At 40.3% G+C, this 21,861-nt stretch overlaps 1 protein-coding gene across 1 annotated transcript in view; it reads right to left on the bottom strand.

Moving 5' to 3' along the window:
* LOC126963097 (zinc finger protein 33A-like) overlaps nt 1–21,215 on the bottom strand; it is a 52,949-nt gene extending 31,734 nt beyond the window's left edge. The window contains 5 exon segments of the mRNA XM_050805053.1: nt 14,848–14,943; nt 15,219–15,363; nt 16,185–16,270; nt 19,510–19,562; nt 21,062–21,215. Coding sequence (XP_050661010.1) covers nt 14,848–14,943; nt 15,219–15,363; nt 16,185–16,270; nt 19,510–19,562; nt 21,062–21,084 — 403 coding nt within the window. The 5' untranslated portion in view covers nt 21,085–21,215.
* Nucleotides 21,216–21,861: the final 646 nt, after the last annotated feature.

The raw sequence follows: 21,861 nt of genomic DNA, 5'->3' as shown, positions 1-21,861 counted from the left end.
TTTCATCTCTGTCAGTTCTTTCAAGGTCTTCTCTGCATTGATTATTCTAGTTATCCATTCATCCATTCTTTTTTCAAGATTTTTAGTTTCTTTGCGCTGGTTACGTAGTTCCTCCTTTATCTCTGAGAAGTGTGATAGACTGAAGCCTTCTTCTCTCAACTTGTCAAAGTCATTCTCCGGCCAGCTTTGTTCCGTTGCTGGCGATGAGCTGCGTTCCTTTGGTGGGGAGATGCGCTCTGATTTTTTGGATTTCCAGCTTTTCTGCACTACTCTTTCCCCATCTTTGTGGATTTATCTGCTTTGGTCTTTGATGATGGTGATGTACTGATGGGGTTTTGGTGTCGGTGTCCTTTCTGTTTGTTAGTTTTCCTTCTAACAGTAAGGACCCTCAGCTGCAGGTCTGTTGGAGCTTGCCTGAGGTCCACTTCAGACCCTGTTTGCCTGGGTATCAGCAGCAGAGGCTGCAGAAGATAGAATATTGCTGAACAGCAAGTGCTGCTGTCTGATTCTCGCTCTGGAAGCTTCATCGCAGGGGTGTACCCTGCCATGTGAGGTGTGAGGTGTCGGTCTGCACCTAGTGGGGGATGTCTCCCAGTTATGCTACTCAGGGGTCAGGGACCCACTTGAGCAGGCAGTCTGTCCATTCTCAGATCTCAAACTCCATGCTGGGAGATCCACTGCTCTCTTCAAAGCTATCAGACAGGGACATTTACCTCTGCCGAGGTTTCTGCTGCTTTTTGTTTAGCTATGCCCTGTCCCCAGAGGAGGAGTCTGCAGAGGCAGGCCGGCCTCCTTGAGTTGTGGCGGGCTCCGCCCAATTTGAGCTTCCCAGTGGCTTTGCTTACCTACTTAAGCCTCAGCAATGGGGGGTGCCCCTCCCCCAGCCTCGCTGCCACCTTGCAGTTAGATCTCAGACTGCTGTGCTAGCAATGAGGAAGGCTCCGTGGGCGTGGGACCCTCTGGGCCAGGTGTGGGATATAATCTCCTGGTGTGTCGTTTGCTAAGACCCTTGGTAAAGCGCAGTATTAGGGTGGGAGTTACCCGATTTTCCAGGTGTTGTGTGCTTCAATTTCCTTTAGCTAGGAAAAGGAATTCGCTTCCCCCTTGCGCTTCTAGGTGAGGCGATGCCTCGCCCTGCTTCAGCTCTCACTGGTCGGGATGCACCCACGGACCAGCGCCAACAGTCCAACATGCCCCAGTGAGATGAACCCAGTACCTCAGTTGAAAATGCAGAAATCGCCCATCTTCTGTGTCGCTCACGCTGGGAGCTAGAGGCTGGAGCTGTTCCTATTTGGCCACCTTGGGCATGCCCCCACAGATGTATGCTGTTTTTAGTTTTAAATCGAACTGACAAACTATTTTCTAGAACGACTGTAGCATTTCACATGCCATCAAAAATGTATGAACAATTCAGCTCCTCTAAATCCTCACCAGCACTTGTATTGTCACTTTTATAAGGCAGGTTAAACAAGAGCATGATAAAAGCATCTTTCATTATGACATATCTGGGTATAAGTCTCTTTGCATTTATCCTCCTATGAGTTTGTTGAGCTTCTTGGATGAATATATTAGTGTTCTTCAACAAATTGTGGGTGTTTCTGTGAATTCCTCAAAAAATTTTTCTTTCCCTTTCTGTTCTCTCATATTGATACTCCCATTTGTATATGCTGGTGCAACTAGTGATATCCGTTTCCCAAGGTTTTGTTCATTTTTCATTATTTTACTGGCTATTCCTCAAATTACACAACATACACTGATCTGCACCAGATAACCCGTTTTCTGCCAACTTAAATGGAAACCATACTACTGTGTTGCCTGTTGTTAGTCCTGTGCATGGGTCACATTGTTCCTGTTTCTTTGCATATCTCATTTTGCTGTCATTCTTGAATGGACAACAGGTCCATTCAGTTAACAGTGTTGAGTGACATAACCAAATGGTGGCGTATACAGCTCCAAAATGTCTCCCCACAGAAACACCAAAAAACAAGAACTATAAAAATCAACCTTGTTGAACTCTGGAAAACAATGAAAGGTTTACAGTAACCAAGTAAATGCTAAATCAGGAAAAAGGCAACTTCAAATGGTGGGAAAGTTTTGTGGCATTTTTACGTTACAAGAGATCCTCATTAATATTAGGAGCTGATATCTCCTTAGAAATCAATTGAAGGCCTGAAGACATACGGATGACACATATAAATTCCTGAAAGAAAAAACTATCATCTGAGAATTCTCTAGCTGGTAAAACTGTCCTTCAAAATGAAAGAGAAATGAAGACAATCTCAGAAAAACAAATGCTGAGTTTGTTACTACCAGGCTTGCTATACAGGAAGCACTGAAGGGTGTCTCTCAAGATGAAATGAAAAGAAACTAGACTCAAATCTGGAGGAAAAAATAAAGATTTCCAATAAGGTTAACTATATAGACAAATATAAAAGCCAGGGTCATTGTATGTTTGCTTTGTAACTCCATTTTTTTACTTCATGCGGGACTTAAAAGATAAATGGATAAGAACTAAATATAAATTTACGTTATGAGCATACAATGTATAAAGACGTAATCTGTGACAACAACATAAAGGGGATGAGTAACGTGCTAGGTAGAAGCAAAGTTTTCATAAGATATTGAAGTTAGGAAGGAATCAATTTAAACTTGTTTGCCATTAATTTAGAATGTGAAAGTAATCCCCATGGTTAACTACCAAGACAATATCTAAAAAATATACACAGAAGGAAATGAGAAGGGAATAAAAATGATTCACTATAAAAATCAGGCCGGGTACAGTGGGCTCAGGCCTGTAATCCCAGTACTTTGGGAGGCCGAGACGGGTGGATCACTTGAGGCCAGCAGTTCAAGACCAGCCTGGCCAACATGGCAAAACTCCATCTCTACTAAAGACACAAAAGTTAGCTGGGTATGGTGGCACGTACCTGTAGTCCCAGCTACTTGGGAGGCTGAGGCATGAGAATCACTTGAACCCAGGAGGAGCTTGCAGTGAGCCAAGATCGTGCCACTGCACTCCGGCCTGGGCAACAGAGCAAGACTTCCGTCTCGGAAAAAAAAAAAAAAAAATCAACAAAAAACAAAGAAGACAGTAATAAAGGGAATATGGGACCAAAGAAGGTATACAACATACAGAAAACAAAATGCAGTATGGCAGAAGTGCTTCCTTGTCGGTGATTACTTTAATTGATAATTGATTGAACTCATCAATCAGAAGGCAGAGGCTGGCAGGATGGATTTTATTTTATTTATTTATTTATTTATTTATTTATTTATTTATTTTAGACAGGGTCTTGCTCTGTCACCTAGGCTGGAGTGCAGTGGCACAAACATGACTCACTGCCACCTTGACCTCCTGGGCTCAAGGGATCCTCCTGCCTCAGCCTCCCAAGTAGCTGGAACCACAAGCGCATACCACCACACCCAACTATTTTTATTTTTATTTTTTTGTAGAAATGGAGTCTCACTTTGTAGACCAGGCTGGTCTCCAACTCCTGGGCTCAAGAGATCCTCCCAAAGTGCTGGGATTACAGGTGTGAACCACCCAGCTTCAGAATAGATTTTTTAAAAACATGATCTAACTACACACTGTCCAAAACAAACTGACTTTAGATCCAAAGACACAAATAAATTAAAACTGAAAGGCTGATAAAAAATATTCCATGAAAACAGCCACCAAAAGAGAACTGGAGTGGCTATACTAATTTCACCCAAAATAGATTAAGATATAAGCTGTTACAAGAGATAAAGAAGGATACTATATATGAATAAACGGTCATTCCATCAATAAGCTATAAAAATTATAACTATATATGTACCAAGCAGCATTCTGAAACATGTAAAGCAAACACTGACAGAATGCAAGGGAGAAACTGACAGTTCCTACAGTTAATAGTTTTAGACTGAGGCTGGGCATGGTGGATAGTACCTGTAATCCCAGAGGTTTGGGAGGCCAAGGTGGATCACTTGATGCCAGGAGTCCAAGACCAGCATGAGCAACAGTGAGATCCTGTTTCCACAAAAAAAAAAAAAAAAAAAAGGCTGGGCATAGTGGGCATGGTGGTATACAGCTGTAGTACCCTCAGGAGGCTGAATGGGGAGGATCACTTGAGCCTGGGAGTTTAAGGCTGCAGTGAGCAATACTTGTGCCACTGTACTATAGCCCAGGCAAGAGTGAGGCTCTGTCTCTTAAAAAAAATAAAAATAAAAATGCAAATGAATAAATGAATGAATGAATGATGCGTATGAATACAGATACAAAGCTACACACACACACACCAGTAAAATATATTTAATGGTATATTAAGAGGACTATATACCATGACCAAGTGACCAAAGGGGACTTATCCTGGAAATGCTTGTGTGGTTCAACATAAGAAAATCAATGAAAAAAAAAAGAAAAAAAAAAAGAAAGAAAAGAAGAAAGAAAGAAGAAAAAAAAAGAAAAGAAGAAAAGAAAGAAAAGAAAGAAAAGAAAGAAAAGAAAGGGAAGGAAGGAAGGAAGGAAGGAAGGAAGGAAGGAAGGAAGGAAGGAAGGAAGGAAGGAAGGAAGGAGGGAAAATCAATGTAATACACTTCATTAATAAAATAAGTTAAAAAAGGACATGATTATCTCAGTTGATGCAGGAAAGGCAGATGACAAAATCCAACCCCCTTTCAGGATAAATACATTCAGAAAACACAAAACAGAATAGAACTTCTTCAACATGGTAAAGGGCATTTATGGAAAATTCACAGCTTTATATCATATTCACTGATGAAAGAAAGCTTTCCTCTTAACATCAGGAAGAAGACAAAAATACCCACTTTTGCCAGTGCTATTTAACACTGCAGTAGAAGTTCCAGCCAAGCAAGAAAAAGAAAGGCATCCACTGCAAAGGAAGATGTAAAACTATGTCTATTCACAGGTGACATTATCCTAAAGATAGATTATAATCTACAAGAAAGACACTACAGCTAACGAATGAATTCTGCAAAGTTGCAGGATACATCAACACACAAAAATCAGTTGTGTTGCTACACACATGAAAAGAACAATTTGAAAAGAAAATTAAGAAAACAATTCTATCTATAGCACCATCTAAAAAAATAAAATACTATCTAGAAACAAAGTTAACCAAGAAGGTGCAAGACTTGTACACTGAAAACTACAAAATACTGATGAAAAATATTAAAAAGGGCATAAATAAAGGAAACAGTATCTCATGGTCATAGTTTGAGAGATGTAGTATTGTTAAAAGGACAATACCATTCAAAATGATCTACAGATTTAACACAATCCCTATCAAAATTCCATCAGCATTTTTACCAAAATAAACAGCTGATCCTTAAAGTCACATGGAATTACAAGGGCCCTGAATAGCCAAAACGATTTTTAAAAACAAGAACAATGTCAGAGGACTCAAAATGTCCAATTTCACAACTTATTAGAAAGCTACAGTAATCCAAACAATGTGGTCATGGCATAGGTATAGACATACAGACAAACGGAATACAAGTGAGAGCCCAAAAATACACTACCTGCAGCCAACTGATTTTTGACAAGGGTGTCAATTCTATTCACTGGGAGAAAGAAAAGTCTTTTCTTTCAGTTGATGCAGGCCAAATATTGTCACACTACCGACATGAAATATTCACAACAGTCATACTCACAGAGACAAAACAGATTACAGGTTGCCAAAGATGGTGGGAAGAGGGAATGAGTAGTTACTGCTTAATGGCGATAGAGTTTCTGCTTGGAATGATGACAAATGACCAAAAAATGATGCTGGGTCAACTGGATTTCCACATGAAAATAAACTTAGAAAATAAAATTACATCCCTACTTCGACTATATACAAAAATGAACTGAATATAAGAGCTAAAACAATAAAATGTTTAAAGGAAAACTTTGGTTTTGTTGATGGATTCTCACCTATGACATAAAATGCATGAGCAACAAAAGAAAAAGTAAGTAAGGCCGGGTGCAGTGGTTCACGCCTGTAATCCCAGTACTTTGGGAGGTCAAGGCGGGTGGATCACCAGAGGTCAGGTGTTCAAGACAAGCCTGGCCAACATGGTGAAACCCCATCTCTACTAAAACCACAAAAATTAGCCGGACATGGCGGCATAAGCCTGTAGTCCCAGCTACTCGGGAAGCTGAAGCAGGAGAATCACTTGAACCCAGGAGGCGGAGGTTGTGGTGAGCCAAGATCGTGCCACTGCACTCCAGCCTGGGCGACAGGGTGAGACTCTGTCTCAAAAACAAACATCTATCTATCTATCTATATACACACACATATTAAAAATAATTCAGTGGTACCCCAAAATGCTAAAAGAAATACACTTTGATAAAACGATTCTACTCCTAGGTTTATATCCAAAAGAAATGAAAACAGGAACTTGAGCAGATAATGATATGCCAGTGTTCACGGAAGCATTATTCACAACAGCCAAAAGGTATACATACGACCCAACTGTACATCAACAGATGAATGGATTAAACAGCCAGAAAAGAAAGTCTTGATACTTGTTACAATACAGAGAATACAGATGAAAGCTGAAAGCATCATGCTAAGTGAAATAAGGCAGACATGAAAGGCCAAATGTTGTCACACTACTGACATGAAATATTCACAAGAGTCAAAACTCACAGAAACAAACTAGATAAGAGGTTACCATAGGCTGGTGGGAGGGGGGAATGAGTAGTTACTGCTTAATGGCAATAGAGTTTCTGTTTGAAATAATGAAAATGTTTTAGAAATTGTGGTAATGGCTATACAACATTGTAAGTGCAATGCCACTTAAAACCTGTTAAAATGGAAAATTTCATGTTACATATATTTTGCCAGACACAAAACAAGATATTGTTAAAATGCTCCAGCATCATTTGCTGAATACCTGACTGAATTTCTTTTGCATTTTTGTCAACAGTTTGTAAATGTCTTAGCTTCAGCTGCCATAACAAAATACCACAGACTGTGTGGCTTAAACAACAGAAGTTTATTTCCTCACGGTTCCAAATGCTGGAAGTCTGAGATCAGGATGCCAGTATGGCCAGGGCCTGGTGAGGGCCTCTTCCCAGCTTACAGACAGCCACAGTATGTTCACATCGCCTTTCCTCTATGCACATGGAGAGCGAGCAAGCTCACTTACTCTTCCTATAAGGCACTAACTTCATCTTGAGGGCCCCACCCTCATGACCTACTGTAACCCTAATTACCTCCCAAGGGCTCCACATCTCCAAATACCACCACACTGGGGGTGAGGGCTCCAACATATGAATTTTGGGGAGATGTGAACATGTAGTCTATAACAGCATAATCAATATTGAGGTTTTCTATTCTTTTCCATTTTTCTATGTGTATGTTCTACTAATGTGTATATTCTACCAACATCCTGTCCTCTTAATTATTATAGCTATTAATATATGCATACAGTAGTCACTCCTTATCCAAGGGGGATACATTCCAAGACACCCAGTGGAAGCCTGAAACTTCAGATAGTATTGAGCCCTGTAAATACTATGGTTTTTTTCCTAAATATACAAACCTATGATAAAGTTTAATTTATAAATTGGGGACAGGGAGAAATTAACATCATCATAAAAGAGAAAAGTTGTAACAATATGCTAGCATCACTACTCTTGCTCTTTAGGGCCATTATTAAGTAAAATAAGGGTTACCTGAACACATATCATGACAGTAAATAATCAAGACAGTTACTAAGTAATTAACTCATGGGTAGCATATACAGCCTGAGTATGCTGGACACAGGGTTGACTCATGTCCTGGGACAGGACAGTGCAAAATTTCATCATGCTACTCACAGCAGTATGCAATTTAAACTTAGGAATTATTTATTTCTGAAGTTTCCTATTTAATATTTTTGAACCACAGTTGGCCTCAGGTAACTGAAACTGCAGAAAGCAAAACCACAGAAAAGGGGAGACTACTGTAATAAGCCTTAACACTGGATACAGTAACTCCTACTATTCTTTTTCTCAAAACTTTTGAGAAAAATTTTCTCAAAATTGTTTCAACTGTTTATGACTCTGACTGTTTATAAAAATTTTGGAATAAGTTTATTTAAAGCTGAGAAAAACCTTACTGGAATCTTGACAGGAATGCCATTAAACCTACAGATCAATTTGGAAAGAAGTGGCATACTTACTAAGTTGAGTTTTCCAATCTATCAAGAGACCATGTGTCTCCATTTCTTTCTTTCATCAGCATTTTGTAATTTTCGGCACAAAAGTCCTATACACATTTTGTTCAATTTATACCAAAGTATTTAATTTCCTATGGAATAAGTGGTATTATGTTTTTAATTTAGATTTCCATATGTTCATTGTTAGTGGAGAGAAACTGATTGTATGTGTTCATCTTGGACCCTGAAACTTTTTGGAAATCATTCATTCATTCTGGGAGGTTTTCATTTGTTGTTGTTGTTGTTGATTTGTTGTTGTTGTTTTTGAGACAGAGTTTTGCTCCTGTTGCCCAGGCTGGCGTGCAATGGCATGATCTCGGCTCACCGCAACCTCCGCCTCCCAGGTTCAAGCGATTCTCCTGCCTCTCGAGTAGCTGGGATTACAGGCATGCACCACCACACCCAGCTAATTTTGTATTTTTAATAGAGACAAGGTTTCTTCATATTGGTCAGGCTGCTCTTCAACTCCCGACCTCAGATGATCCACCCACCTCGGCCTCCCAAAGTGCTGGGATTACTGGCATGAGCCACTGTGCCTGGCCTGAGGTTTTTATTTTCTAAGATTCCTTGTAATATTCTACATATATAATCATGTCATATGTAAATATAAACAGTTTTATTTCTTCTCTATGTGTATGACTTCTATTTCATTTTCTTGCTTCATTGTGCTTGATAAAAGTTACAGTACTATAATCAGTAAGAGTGGCAAGAGCAAACATCCTTGCCTCGTTCCCAGTTTTACAGGGAAAGCATTCATCTTACCAGCAAATATATTTGCTATAGATATTTTGTGCATGTTCATTTATCAAATTGAGGAAGATCCTCTCAATGTCTAGTATGGAGAGTTTTTATCATGGATGGATATTGCATTTTGTCAAATGCTTTCTCTATATTAACTGATGGTGCGTAATTTTTCTTCTTTAGCCTATGGTGGGTTAATCACACTGATTGATTTCTGAATGTTAAACCAGCCTTGCTTGCATAACTCAAGTAAATCCCACTTGGTTATGGTGTATACTTTTTACATGACTCTTTTCTATTTGCTAGTATTTTGTTAAAGATTTTTGCTACAAAATTTATGGGATGCATAGGTCTGTAGTTTTATAATTTTTGTACTGTCTGTATGGTTTTGGCATCAAAATAATTTTTTAAATGCGTTAAGAAGTGTTCCCTCTTGGCTGGGCGCGGTGGCTCACACCTGTAATCCTAGCACTTTGGGAGGCCGAGGTGGGTGGATCACGAGGTCAGGAGTTTGAGCCTGGCCAATATGGTGAAACCCCGTCTCTAGTAAAAATACAAAAATTAGCCGAGCATGGTGGCATGCGCCTGTAGTCCCAGCTACTCAGGAGGCTAAGGCAGGAGAATCACTTGAACTTGGGAGACAGCGGTTGCAGTGAGCCGAGATTATACCACTGTACTCCAGCCTGGGTGACTGAGCAAGACTCCATCTCAATAAGTAAGTAAATAAATAAATATTTCTGCTTCCATTTTCTGAGGACATTATATAAAATCACCATTAATTCTTGTGTAAATGTTAGGTAGAATTCTCTAGTGAGGACTACAACTCTCTTGTACTCGGAAATTGGTTTTTTGGAGGTTTTTATTTAAAATTTAAATTCTTTGATTCAAATTATGTCAACTTTTATGAAAACCTATGAGTCATTCAAATTATTTGTATCACCCTGATTGAGTTGTAACAGTTTGTAGTTTCTGAAGAACTGCTACATTTCTTCTATGTTGTCATTTTTCTGGGGGGGCGTGGGGGCAGAGTTTTGCTCTGCTGCCCAGGCTAGAGTGCAATGGCACAATCTCAGCTCACCGCAACCGCCCACTCCCTGGGTTCAAGCCATTCTCCTACCTCAGCCTCCTGAGTAGCTGGGACTACAGGCATGCACCACCACACCAGGCTAATTTTTGTATATTTAGTAGAGACAGAGTTTCACCACGTTGGCCAGGGTGGTCACGAACTCTCGACCTCAGGTGATCCACCCGCCTTGGCCTCTCCAAGTGCTGAGATAACAGGCATGAGCCACCACACCTGGCCTATGTTGTCATATTTATGAGCATAAAGTTGTTGACAAGATTCCCTTATTATACTGTTAAATGGATAGCGGATTGATATTCCGTTTCATTCCAGATATTGATGATTTGTCATCTCATTTTATATTTTTAATCAATATTGCCAGACGTTTATCAATTTTATTGATTTTTTCCCAAAAAACCCTACGCTTCATTAGTTTTCTCTACTTTTTCGTATTTTCAATTTTACTGATTTCTGCTTCCAGTATTATTTTCTTCCTTCTACTTAACAGAGGTTTTATTTTGCTCTTTGCTAGTTTTTTAATGTAGAAAGTCAATTATGGGTTTGCGACCTATTATCCTCTTTAATGTTAGCATTTAGTGCTATACATTTCTCTACCAGCACTGCTTTAGCTACCTCCCACAAATATTGATATGGTATGGTCTCATTTTCATTAAGTCTATGCGCTTCTACTATTGAATTTGAGGTCTCTTCTTCACTCCAGACTTTATTTAAACTCTGATGCTTAATTTCTAAATGATTAAATATTTTCCTATTGTCATTCTATTACTGATTTGTAGTTTGGTTTCATTATGGCCAGAAAACATACATACTCAGAATGATTTCAATTCTTTTAAATCTGCCAAGGCTTATCTATGGCCCAGGATATGGTCTATCTTTCTGAATATTCCATGGACACTTGAGAAAAAAATTGTATTTTGCTGTTGTTGGGCACTATTCTTTTTTTTTTTTTGAGACAGATTCTCATTCTGTAACCTAAGCTTTGTAACACAATCGTGGCTCACTGCAACCTTCACCTCCCGGTTCAAGCAATTCTCCTGCCTTGGCTTCCTAAGTAGCTGGGACTACAGGCATGCGCCACTATGCCTGGCTAATATTTGTATTTTTAGTAGAGACAAGGTTTCACCATGTTATCCAGACTACTCTTGAACTCCTGACTTCAAGCAATCCACCCACCTCGGCTTCCCAAAGTGCTGGGATTACAAGTGTGGGCCACCGCACCCGGCCTTGTTGAGCACTATTCTACAATGTTGCTTCAGTCCTGTTGGCTGATGTTGCTGTCCTGTTCTTCTATATCTGCCAGTAATCATGGCTAGTAATTCTACCAATTGCTAAGAGTGATGAATTTTCCAACTACAATTTAAAATGTGCTTTTCTCTTTTCAGCTCAGTTTTGTTTTGTGTACTTTGAGGTTTGCTAGAGACACATTTAGGATCGTTGCATTTTTGTTGGATTGATCCTTTTATCATTACATAATGTTCTTTCTGTCTAATAATTTTCTTTGTTCTGGAGTCTACTGTATTTGATATTAACAGTGTCACTCTTTGTTTTGATTAATGTTTGTACAGTTTATCTTTTTATATACTTTATCAACCTATGTTGTTCACTATGTTATGAGTTTCCTAAGAAACATTTTTAGGATGGGTGGAACAAGATGGTGGAATAGAGAACGCCACCTATCATACCCACTCCCTTGCAGGAAGACTAAAATTGACAACTATCTACACAAAAGAAGCAGTTTCACAGGAAGAGTCACGTGAGCACTTACAGAGTGGTTTTCACTTCATATGGCTGAAACAGAACAGTTTGGAAGTTCCTGAAAAAACTAAAAATAGAGCTATCATATGATCCAGCAATCCCACTCCTAGGTATATACCCAAAAGAAAAGAAATCAGTACATCAATGAGATATCTCTGCTCCCATGTTTACTGCAGCACTGTTCACAACAGCTAAGATCTGCTAAGTGTCCACAACAGCTAAGTGTCCATTCACAGATAAACAGATAAAGAAAATGTGGTACATATACACAATGGAGTACCATTCAGCCATAAAAAAGAATGAGAGATCCTGTCATATGCAACAAAGTAGATGGAAATGGAGGCACAGAATGTTAATTTTGCATGTCCTCATTTATTTGTGAAAGCTAAAAATTAACACAACTGAACTCGTGGAGGTGAGGTAGAAAGTAAAAGGATGGTTACCAGAGGCTGGGAAAGGTAGTGTGGTGGGGTGGGGGTAAGGTGAAGATGGTTAAAGGGTACAAAAAAAGTTAGAAAGAATGAATAAGATCTAATATTTGCTAGCGCAACAGGGTGACTATAGTCAAATTTAATTGTACATTTTAAAATGACTAAAAGAGTATAACTGGATTGTTTATAACACAGAAGATAAATACTCGTGGGAATAGACACCCAATTTACCCTAATGTGATTACCAGACATTGAGTGCCTGTATCAAAACAGCTCCTGTACCCCAAAAATATATACATCTACTATGTACTCACAAAAATTAAAAATTTTAGAATCATGTTTTACGTTTTTTCCACTCTGCCAATTTATATTTTAATTAGTGTACTCTGATTATTTACATTTAAGGTAAATATTGCTCTGCTAGGCTGCTATTTGTTTTGTTTTCTGTTTTCCATTCATCTGTTCCTTTTTCCTTATTTTCCTATTAGTTACCTAAATATTCCTTTAGATTCCATGTTGGTTTATTTACAGTATTTCTAAGTGTACCACATTTTATAGTTTTCTCAGTAGTTGTTCTAGGTATAAAAATGTACATATGTAACTTATCACACTCTATCAGGCATTTTACCACTTCAAGTGAAATGTACCAAGTTTCATTCTACTTAGGCCCCTTTACCCTCCCCACTTTTAAAATATAATTGTCTTAAGTGTTTCCCCTACATACAGAGCATTTTGCTGCAACCATCAAAAATGATTCTAGAAACTCATGAGAAAAATATATTTATCCCCATTTTTGCCAACCTCCAATCTTCTTTCTTTCCTGCATTCCAAGCCTTCTTGTGTTATTTCCGTTCTATTTAGAGAACTGCTAGTCAATTTTTAAAGGTAGGTTTGCTAGCAACATTTTCTCTTAGCTTCGCTGTCTAATGATGCCTTTAGTTCCCCTTTATTCATGAATATAGTTTCAAAAGACACAGATTTTTTATTTGATAGTGCTTTCCTGTCAGTACTTGAGAAAATATACTACTTCCTTCCAGCCACCATAGTTTCAGAAGAGGAACCCACCGTCATTCCCTGTAGAGAATGTGCTGTTTCTCTCTGGCTACTTTGAAAATTTTTTCTTTAGTTTTCAAAAATTTAATTACAGTGTGAGTTTGCCATGGACTTAACTTATTTGATGTTACTTCAGACTCGGGAATGTGTAGTTTTATATCTTTTGCTAAATTTGAGAAGGTCCAGCCATTACTTCTTCAAATACTTTAAACACCTCTTTCCCTTCCTTCTGATGTTACAAATGTTAGTTCTTTTGTTATTGCCCCACTTTCCAAATACTGAGAATCAAACCTCTTCCCATTCCCTCCTGCCTTCCGGCTTTGTCCAAGCTACCACAATCGTTCATAAGAAAAATTACCACAGGCCTTTAATGCGCTCTCTATGCCCTATGCCATGCCCAATACTTCCTCTAAGGAGGTGAGAAAGATCTTATAGAAATATAAATCAGATGTTGCTCATCTGCTGAAAATCCACCACTAAATTAAAAGTAAAATTAACTGAGTAAGGCTTATGATAGGTTCACCTTTGGACTTCAGCTGCCTTCAATCAACCCCTCCCTTCAGCCACTGTGACTTTTTGGTTATTCCTGAAAACCACCAAGCACATTCCTGTCCAAGGCTAGAAGCTGCAACTACCCCTGCTGAAAAGGGGCAGAATCCTCATGGCTCCCACAGTCATTTCATTCAAGTTTCTGCTCTAATGTTGACCTCATTAAGGCTTCCCCTGACTGTTCCTTAAAGTACCACATTCAGCCAATCTAACTTCCTTTAATTTCTATCAGTGTCTTCAAAACCACAGAACATTTAATATACATATACATATAAGTATACATAATATACTTAGAGACATAATTTTTTTTTTTTTTTTTTTTTTATGTACTTGTTTTTGAGAGACAGTCTCGCTCTGTCTCCCAGGCTGGAGTGCAGTGGCGCAATCTCAGCTCACTGCAACCTCTGCCTCCCGGGTTCAAGTGATTCTCCTGCCTCAGCCTCCCAAGTAGCTGGGATTACAGGCACCTGCCACCACGTCCAGCTAATTGTGTATTTTTAGTAGAGACGGGGTTTCTCCATGTTCGCCAGGCTGTTCTCAAACTCCTGACCTCAAGTGATCTGCCTGCCTTGACCTGCGCTGGGATTACAGGTGTGAACTACCACGCCCAGCCTAATGTTTTTCATCATTATATTCTCAGCACACAGCAAGTACTCAAAAATTATTTGCTGAGTTTAAAAATGAGTGTATAAAAAATTCTGACAACAGAATAAACACAAACAATGGAGGTAAGGTGGGACACTGAAAGTGCTTTAAGAAAAATGATAACCAAGAAAAGATACGAAACAAAGTAAAGTTGAGGTGGGCAAAGACTCAACTATTGACAGGTGTAAGAATAGCAAACATTCAAAAAAATGATTCAAAAAGGAGGAATTTTGTGAGTAGTGTCTGGAGGTTTGATTTAGGTATTCTCCATCACTTCCACAGGTTAGGACCCCTATGGAGATGTTCTTGAAAAATGTCCCAAAGTTGCCAATCCCTGAATTGGAAACTACTTGGAAAAAACAAATCCCCTGATGTGAATCTGTGCAGTACATATTAACTCACCTGGAAAGCTCTGGCTTGGGAATTCTTCCTCCAGTCTCCATGGCTCTTCTCCTTGTTCCAGCCTGGAGATCACCTCTGGTTTGTGAACACAATACCCTGTTGACAGGAAATAATTTAGGATTTGGACCAAGCAGTCTAGACTTCAGGCCTTTGAAGCAGGAAGAAGCTTCTGGGGCTGCTTCAAGTTGCCAGTGGAACATTTTCACTGGAGAAGTGAACACAAGTATCTTCTGGTGCTCAAAGGTGATCAATCAACACTGACTCCTGCAGCCTAACCTTAAATATCATTAAACTATACAGACTGCCCATATGCTTCATAATCAAAAGAATAAACAAATGCTATTTAGAATGATACAGTGAACAGACCTTACCCACTGAGACAAGGTTGCTGTAGTTCTCCAGCATCACATCTCTATACAGAGCCCTCTGACTGGGGTCCAGGTGCTGCCACTCCTCCTGGGTGAAGCCCACAGTCACATCTTTAAATGATATTGACCCCTGGAACTTCTGTTCTACCTGAAATGTTCAGAATTAGGTGGCATGAAAAAAGAAGTATGGGCTAATCCTTACCACGATTATTATTCATAGAATATTTGTTTTGCTTTGTACTTTTAGGGAAAAAAAGAAATCATAACAGAAATATTCTGCCATTAATGCATTAAGATATTAATTCATGCAAAAGAAATCATGAAGTTCCTACAATGTACCTGGAACTATCATCACTGCTGGAAATACTAAGATTAATAAAAATCTTCCTGTGATCAAAGAACATACAGAGTGATAAGAAAATATATGTGGTAACATGTTACAAGTACTAAGGTGAAAGTACAAACACAATAGACTAATATTAGGAGCAAAGTTAGCTCTGTTTTGAGCTTAACTGAGGAAGTACAGCTGTTGGTTAAATTATGAAGAACACTCTGTTATGTTCTTCATAAGCATGGGGCCATGATACAAGCATAGGTGAGGGCCTCCAACACAATGCAGACATCAACAAAAAGACAGACAGCACAGGAGATGGCCTGGTGCTATCTTGAGAAAAAAAGTCAAGGATATGGGTTATAGAGTAATTTTAGACCAATGGTCTCCAGAGTATTTGATCATTTACCATTTTCAAGAATATTACTGAGAACTACAGATTTATATTTACAAATCACAGAAATAAATTGTCAGTACATTTATTAGGAATTCCAATTTAATTCTCATTTGGATTTAAAAATGTAGAGAAAGAGCCTGACATTTTCTTCATCACAATACATATTCTGGGTTCTAATCCTTTAATTCAGAGACAATAATAAGGATGTAGAGAAAATGGAAAGATTTTGGAAGTATTATACTTGAAACATCTGTGGAGTACATAGGAGAAGACATCCAATAGGATTGTTCTGGATATCCTCTAGGGCGCATCTTTTAGGGATCACTGCTGTGAAAAAGGGAGAGCCAAAGATGAGATGTGAGCATATACTGAAATTACGTGATCAGGTTTTGTTTACAGAACCAATTCTATTGAGAACAGCAAGGGACAAAACAACATTTACATAAACTACTGTAGAAGAAACCAGGATGCAAATAGGGCACAGATAATAGGAGACAGAGCAACAAAATGTGGTCACCAATTCATTAAGAAAAAAAATGTTTCCTCTGCCTATCCCCATGAACAGCTGCCCAGATACTAGGGCCACCACGTAAACCAGTAAAAGTTAGGGCAAAATAGGTTGGACACAGTATTCTAGCAAGAAATGTCCTAAATATATTAACTTTGAAGCATAGGCTTAGTGCGGTGGCTCACGCCTATAATCTCCACACTTTGGGAGGCTGAGGCAGGTGGATCACCTGAGGTCAGGAGTTAGAGACCAGCCTGACCAAAATGGTGAAACCCCATCTCTACTAAAAATACAAAACATTAGCCAGGTGTGGTGGCCGGCACCTGTAATCCCAGCTACTTAGGAGGCTGAGACAGGAGAAACCCTTTAACCTGGGAGGCAGATGTTGCAGTGAGCCAAGGTCAGCGCCATTGCACTCCAGCCTGGGTAACAAAAGCAAAACTCCAACTCAAAAAAAAAAAAAAAATGAAGCATAATATGAAAATCAAGAATGAAACAAGGACTACAGAGACATTTATAATATAGCGGTGTTCAAAGACATCAAGAGAAAATCAGACGGTTGTCAGAAAACTGAGGAAGGAAAATAAGAATGGAACTGGAGGCCAGGCACGGTGGCTCGCATCTGTAATTCTAGTACGTCAAGGCAGGCGGCTCACTTGAGGTCAGGAGTTCAAGACCAGCCTGGCCAACATGGTGAAACCCCGTCGCTACTAAAAATACAAAAACATTAGCCAGGCATGGTGGTGGGTGCCTGTAATCCCAGTTCCTCGGGAGGCTAAGGCAGGAGAATCACTTGAACCCGGGAGGTGGAGGTCGCAGTGAGCTGAGATCGCACCACTGCACTCCAGCCTGGGCAACACTATCTCAAAAAAAAAGGTAAGTAATTCTTCCCAAATTTATATATAGGTTCAATTCAACCCCAAAGAAAGTCTCAGCAAGTTATTTTATGAATACCAACAACATTTGTATGGAAATGCAAGGAACTAGGAAGAGCCAGGATATTGCTGAAGAAAAAAATGTGTTAAACCCACTAGTAGACGCTAAGATATTTCACCAAGTGTGGTACTGGCACAACCAACCAACAGAACATAGTCCAAAAAACACACAGACATATATATATACACACAATTGACGACAAATATCACAATGTAAAACAGTGGGGAAAGGATGGTGTTTTCAAAAATAATTCTACATTAACCGTACGAAAAAAGGAATCTGACATCTATCTCATACAAAAGTAGACACCCATTCCAATGAAAGAGACGTAAATGTGAATGCCAAAACAATAAATATTTGAAAAGATAACAAAAGAGATTATCTTCATGACCTCAAAGCAGGAAAAGTCGTCTGAAATAGTACACGACACCAACAATAAACTTAATAAACTAATCTAGGGATTGGTAAACTTCTTCTGTAAAAACTCAGACATTAAATATTTGGCCAGTCACCGTGGCTCACACCTGTAATCTCAGCACTTTGGGAGGCCAAGGCAGGTAGATCACGAGGACAGGAGTTCAAGACCAGCCTGGCCAAGTGAAACCCCGTCTCTACTAACATACAAAATTAGCCAGGTGTGATGGCACGTGCCTGTAATTTCAGCTACTTGGGAGACTTAGCCAGGAGAATCCCTTGGGCCCTAAAGGCAGAGGCTACAGTGAGCCAAGATCGCACCACTGCACTCTAGCCTGGGTGACAGAGTGAGACTCTCTCCAAAAAAAAAAAAAAAAAATCAGACATCATTAAATTTGGGGCTTTGCAGGCCAAAAGGTTCCTGTCACAACTACTCAACTCTGCCACTGAAGCCACAGATTAAATGGAAATGAGTGAATGAGCAGGGAGGTGTCGGGATTGTGAGGGGGACAAGACGGCAGCTTCAGGAGTGCTGGCAATGTTTGTTTTGACCTATGTATTCATTATTTGCACCATGCATTTGTAATAATTTATTAAGTTCTATATTTAAACTTTAAAGGGTTTTCTGTCTATCTGCTACACATGTAGAAATAAGATTCATTAAAAATTAAAATACATAATCCTAGCACTTTGGGAGGCCAAGGCGGGTGGATCACGAGGTCAGCAGACTGAGACCAGCCTGGCCAACATGGTGAAACCCCGTCTCTACTAAAAATACAAAAATTAGCTGGGGATGGTGGCGCGTGTCTGTAATCCCAGCTACTCGGGAAGCTGAGGCAAGAGAATTGCTTGAATCTGGAAGCAGAAGTTCCAGTGAGTCAAGATTGCACCACTGTACTCCAGCCTGGTAATAGAGCGAGACTCCGTCTAAAAAAAAAAAAAAATTAATTAATTAAAATTAAAATACATTTTAATTTATTGATCAAAAAAAACTGAACTACATCCAAAAGAAAATTGAAACCTGTGTAAAATAAAAATTAAGAAAGCAGTTTGAGTCAATAGGCTGCACTCATTTCAGGGTTATCACTGGAAGGTTATTCACTATAGGTCCCTATGTTATGACCAAAAAAGGTATCTGCCAGGAAGTCTTTGTGTCTTCAGAGGAGTCTGTCTGTATCCAGTGTCTTCCTTTCTGCCGTGGTTGTTGAAAACATAAGAAACATATGAAGCTCAACTTATTGACTCTAACTTGGCCCTGCTATTGATCTGTTACTTTATATTTTCTGGGAAGTTTATCTATTACTAATTTCTCATCTTAACATATTGACTCTTGGCCAGGCACAGTGGCTCATGCTTGTAAACCCAGCACTTTGGGAGGCCAAGGCAGGCAGACTGAGCTCAGGAGTTCACGACCAGCCTGGGCAACATGGTGAAACCCCGTCTCTATTAAAGTGCAAAAAATTAGCCAGGCGTGGCAGCGTGAGCTGGCAGCTCCAACTACTCGGGAGGCTGACACAGAAGAATTGCTTGAACCCAGGAGGCAGAAGTTGCAGTGAATCAAGATGGAGACACTGTACTCCACCCTGGGTGACAGAGCGAGACTCCATCTCACACAAAAACAAAAAAACAAAAACATCACCATATTGACTCTTACAAATTTCACAAAGTCCACTGCAAAATAAAGTAGGGAATTAAATAAACAACTTACCTTGTTCATTTTGTTCTGTTCTTGGAAAGACGGAGACAACTCTGAAGATACAGCTAAGTTAGAAAAAGAGGAATGGGATCATGAAAGATTTGGCCCGCCTGGCAACTCCCTGATTCTTCTGCCCTAAGAAGCCATACACACCCACTAGGTAAAATGCTCCCTCTGGGAGAATATCAATGTCCTCTGACACTCCGGAATAGGAGGTAGAAATGGTGAAAGACCACCCTAATATAACTCCAACATAATTATGCAGCTCTTGGGCACAAGATTTTTCACCAGGTGAAAGTAAATATTTGCTTCCTAAGGATTTCAATCTCCCTCAGTGTTCACAAAAAATGTATAATGATAATATTGGCTAAACAACTTAACAATATATTTAATGAAGGAACATTAACACTAAAACCATTGTAAAAAATAGGACTAAGCTATTGATTTTCCCAGTAATGTTAACCTCTGGTGAGTGACTCCACAGAAAGCCATAAGCAGCAGTGCTTCAAAGAAAAAATCTATTTTAATTTTTTCGTCTAACTTTGTTGCTATTTCTCAAAGGGATATTTTAAACTTGCTTTGACGTGTATGGAAAAGTAGACAGTACTGGCTTAGGGGTCAGATGTGACTTAGTCTTCCCTACTAACAAACTGTGATCCTGAACAAGTCAATAACCTTGACAAACAAAAAAAAAAAAAAAAAAAAAAAAAAAAATTTCTTCTAACAAATGAGGCAAAATTAGTTTTTTTTTGTTTTTTTTTTTCCCCCCGAGACGGCATTTCGCTCTTGGTGCCCAGTCTGGAGTGCAATGGTGCGATCTCGGCTACCTGCAACCTCCGCCTCCCGGGTTCAAGCAATTCTCTGCCTCACTAGCTGGGATTACGGGTATGCGCTACCACGCACAACTACTTTTCATATTTTTCGTAGAGACGGGCTTTCACCATGTTGGTCAGGCTGGTCTCGAATTTCTGACCTCAGGTGATCCACCCGCCTCGGCCTCCCAAAGTGCTGGGATTACAGGTGCTAAGAGCCACCGCGCCCAGCCAAAATTAGGTAATTCTTGAAGATCTTTCCTGAGTGCAAGATGAAGTCAGGACAGAGGAACAGCAAATACCAAGATGCAGTGATAGACCTGACTGGAGGGCAGTTCGGAACCTAAAGAGGACGAATGCAGAACGTGGAACGGAGTCGGTCGGTGGGGCAGGCCACTGCACTCGCCCTTCCCCGCTCAGGTACGGTCGCGCCCTAGCACACCGGCTCCCGCTTGACCAAAGAACTGCCCCTCCCGCAAGGCTCAGCGCACTGACCACGTAAGCGCACATGCCCTCCTCTGCGGCCCCTACAACCGGGGCGACACACGCGGTGTGGCCCGCTCTGGACAGAGACTGCGCCTTTAAGGAACAGGCCTAGCGTCCTGGCAGACATGCTGCAGCCCTGCCGTCCCCGGCTTCCCCTGTGAGGTCCCCGAGGCTCCTCCCCGCCACCTGGCACCGGCCCCCTGCCGCCCGCCCCCGGAGTCGCGCGGGGCCCCCTCGCCCTCCCTGCCCAACCCACCCAGGCTTACCTCACTCTCTCATCTGGTTGCATTCGCCGTAGAAGAGCTGGTAGACCCTTGAAATCGCGCGACCGCCTCCCACGCAAAACCTGAGAAAAACAAAAGGAAAGGCGGAAACGCACAGGTAGACGGTGGACAAGGCATGCGCGCAGCTAGCGCGCAAAGCCTGACGGTGTTGGCGCCCAACCTGAAAACTACCTTTCCCGTGAGGCCCCGCGAGCAACCCTTCGGGATTGGCTGAGAGGCGCCCCGCTAGGCAGTGGGCAGATGCCCTTGGAGTTGGTGCTGGAGCTTCCTGCATCCCTGGCTCTCCCAGGGCGCCTCAAAGGGATGCACTGCAGGGGAGGTCTGTGTGCAGCGTGTGTGCAGTTTAGACACAGACGCGTCAAGAAGAGTTCAGCTGCGTGTCAGTTGCACTTTAAATGTTAGGAAGTAGATCTCATCCATACAAAAAGACTTTGACACTATCTGCGATTCTTTGGGAGCGGGAAAAAGGGGAGGTGCCACAGGAAAGCTACTTCATCAAAATCGTTAAAGCAATAACGATTTTCTGACTGAGCTACAATAATCCGAAAGAAGAAAATAAATGTCACATATTATTTCCTCTGTGACATTAAAATTGCTTGACTAAATGGAAATACATTTAGTCCATCTGTACCTTTCTTAGGAAGACAAAATCCCTAAAAGAAGATCAACAAATTTTTGAGTGTATTTTTTCTCTTTGATCTTTAGTGTATTGTGTACTTTACAAAAGCATTCTCAACTTTATTTGGAATAAGTAAAAACCTAAATAACACCCAGTATACGTT

The sequence above is a fragment of the Macaca thibetana genome, chromosome 9 (assembly GCF_024542745.1).
Source record: "Macaca thibetana thibetana isolate TM-01 chromosome 9, ASM2454274v1, whole genome shotgun sequence".
In the NCBI taxonomy this organism is placed as follows: Eukaryota; Metazoa; Chordata; class Mammalia; order Primates; family Cercopithecidae; genus Macaca; species Macaca thibetana.
The sequence above is the reverse complement of the archived record's forward strand: the minus strand, read 5'-3'. Positions and strand labels throughout refer to the sequence as shown.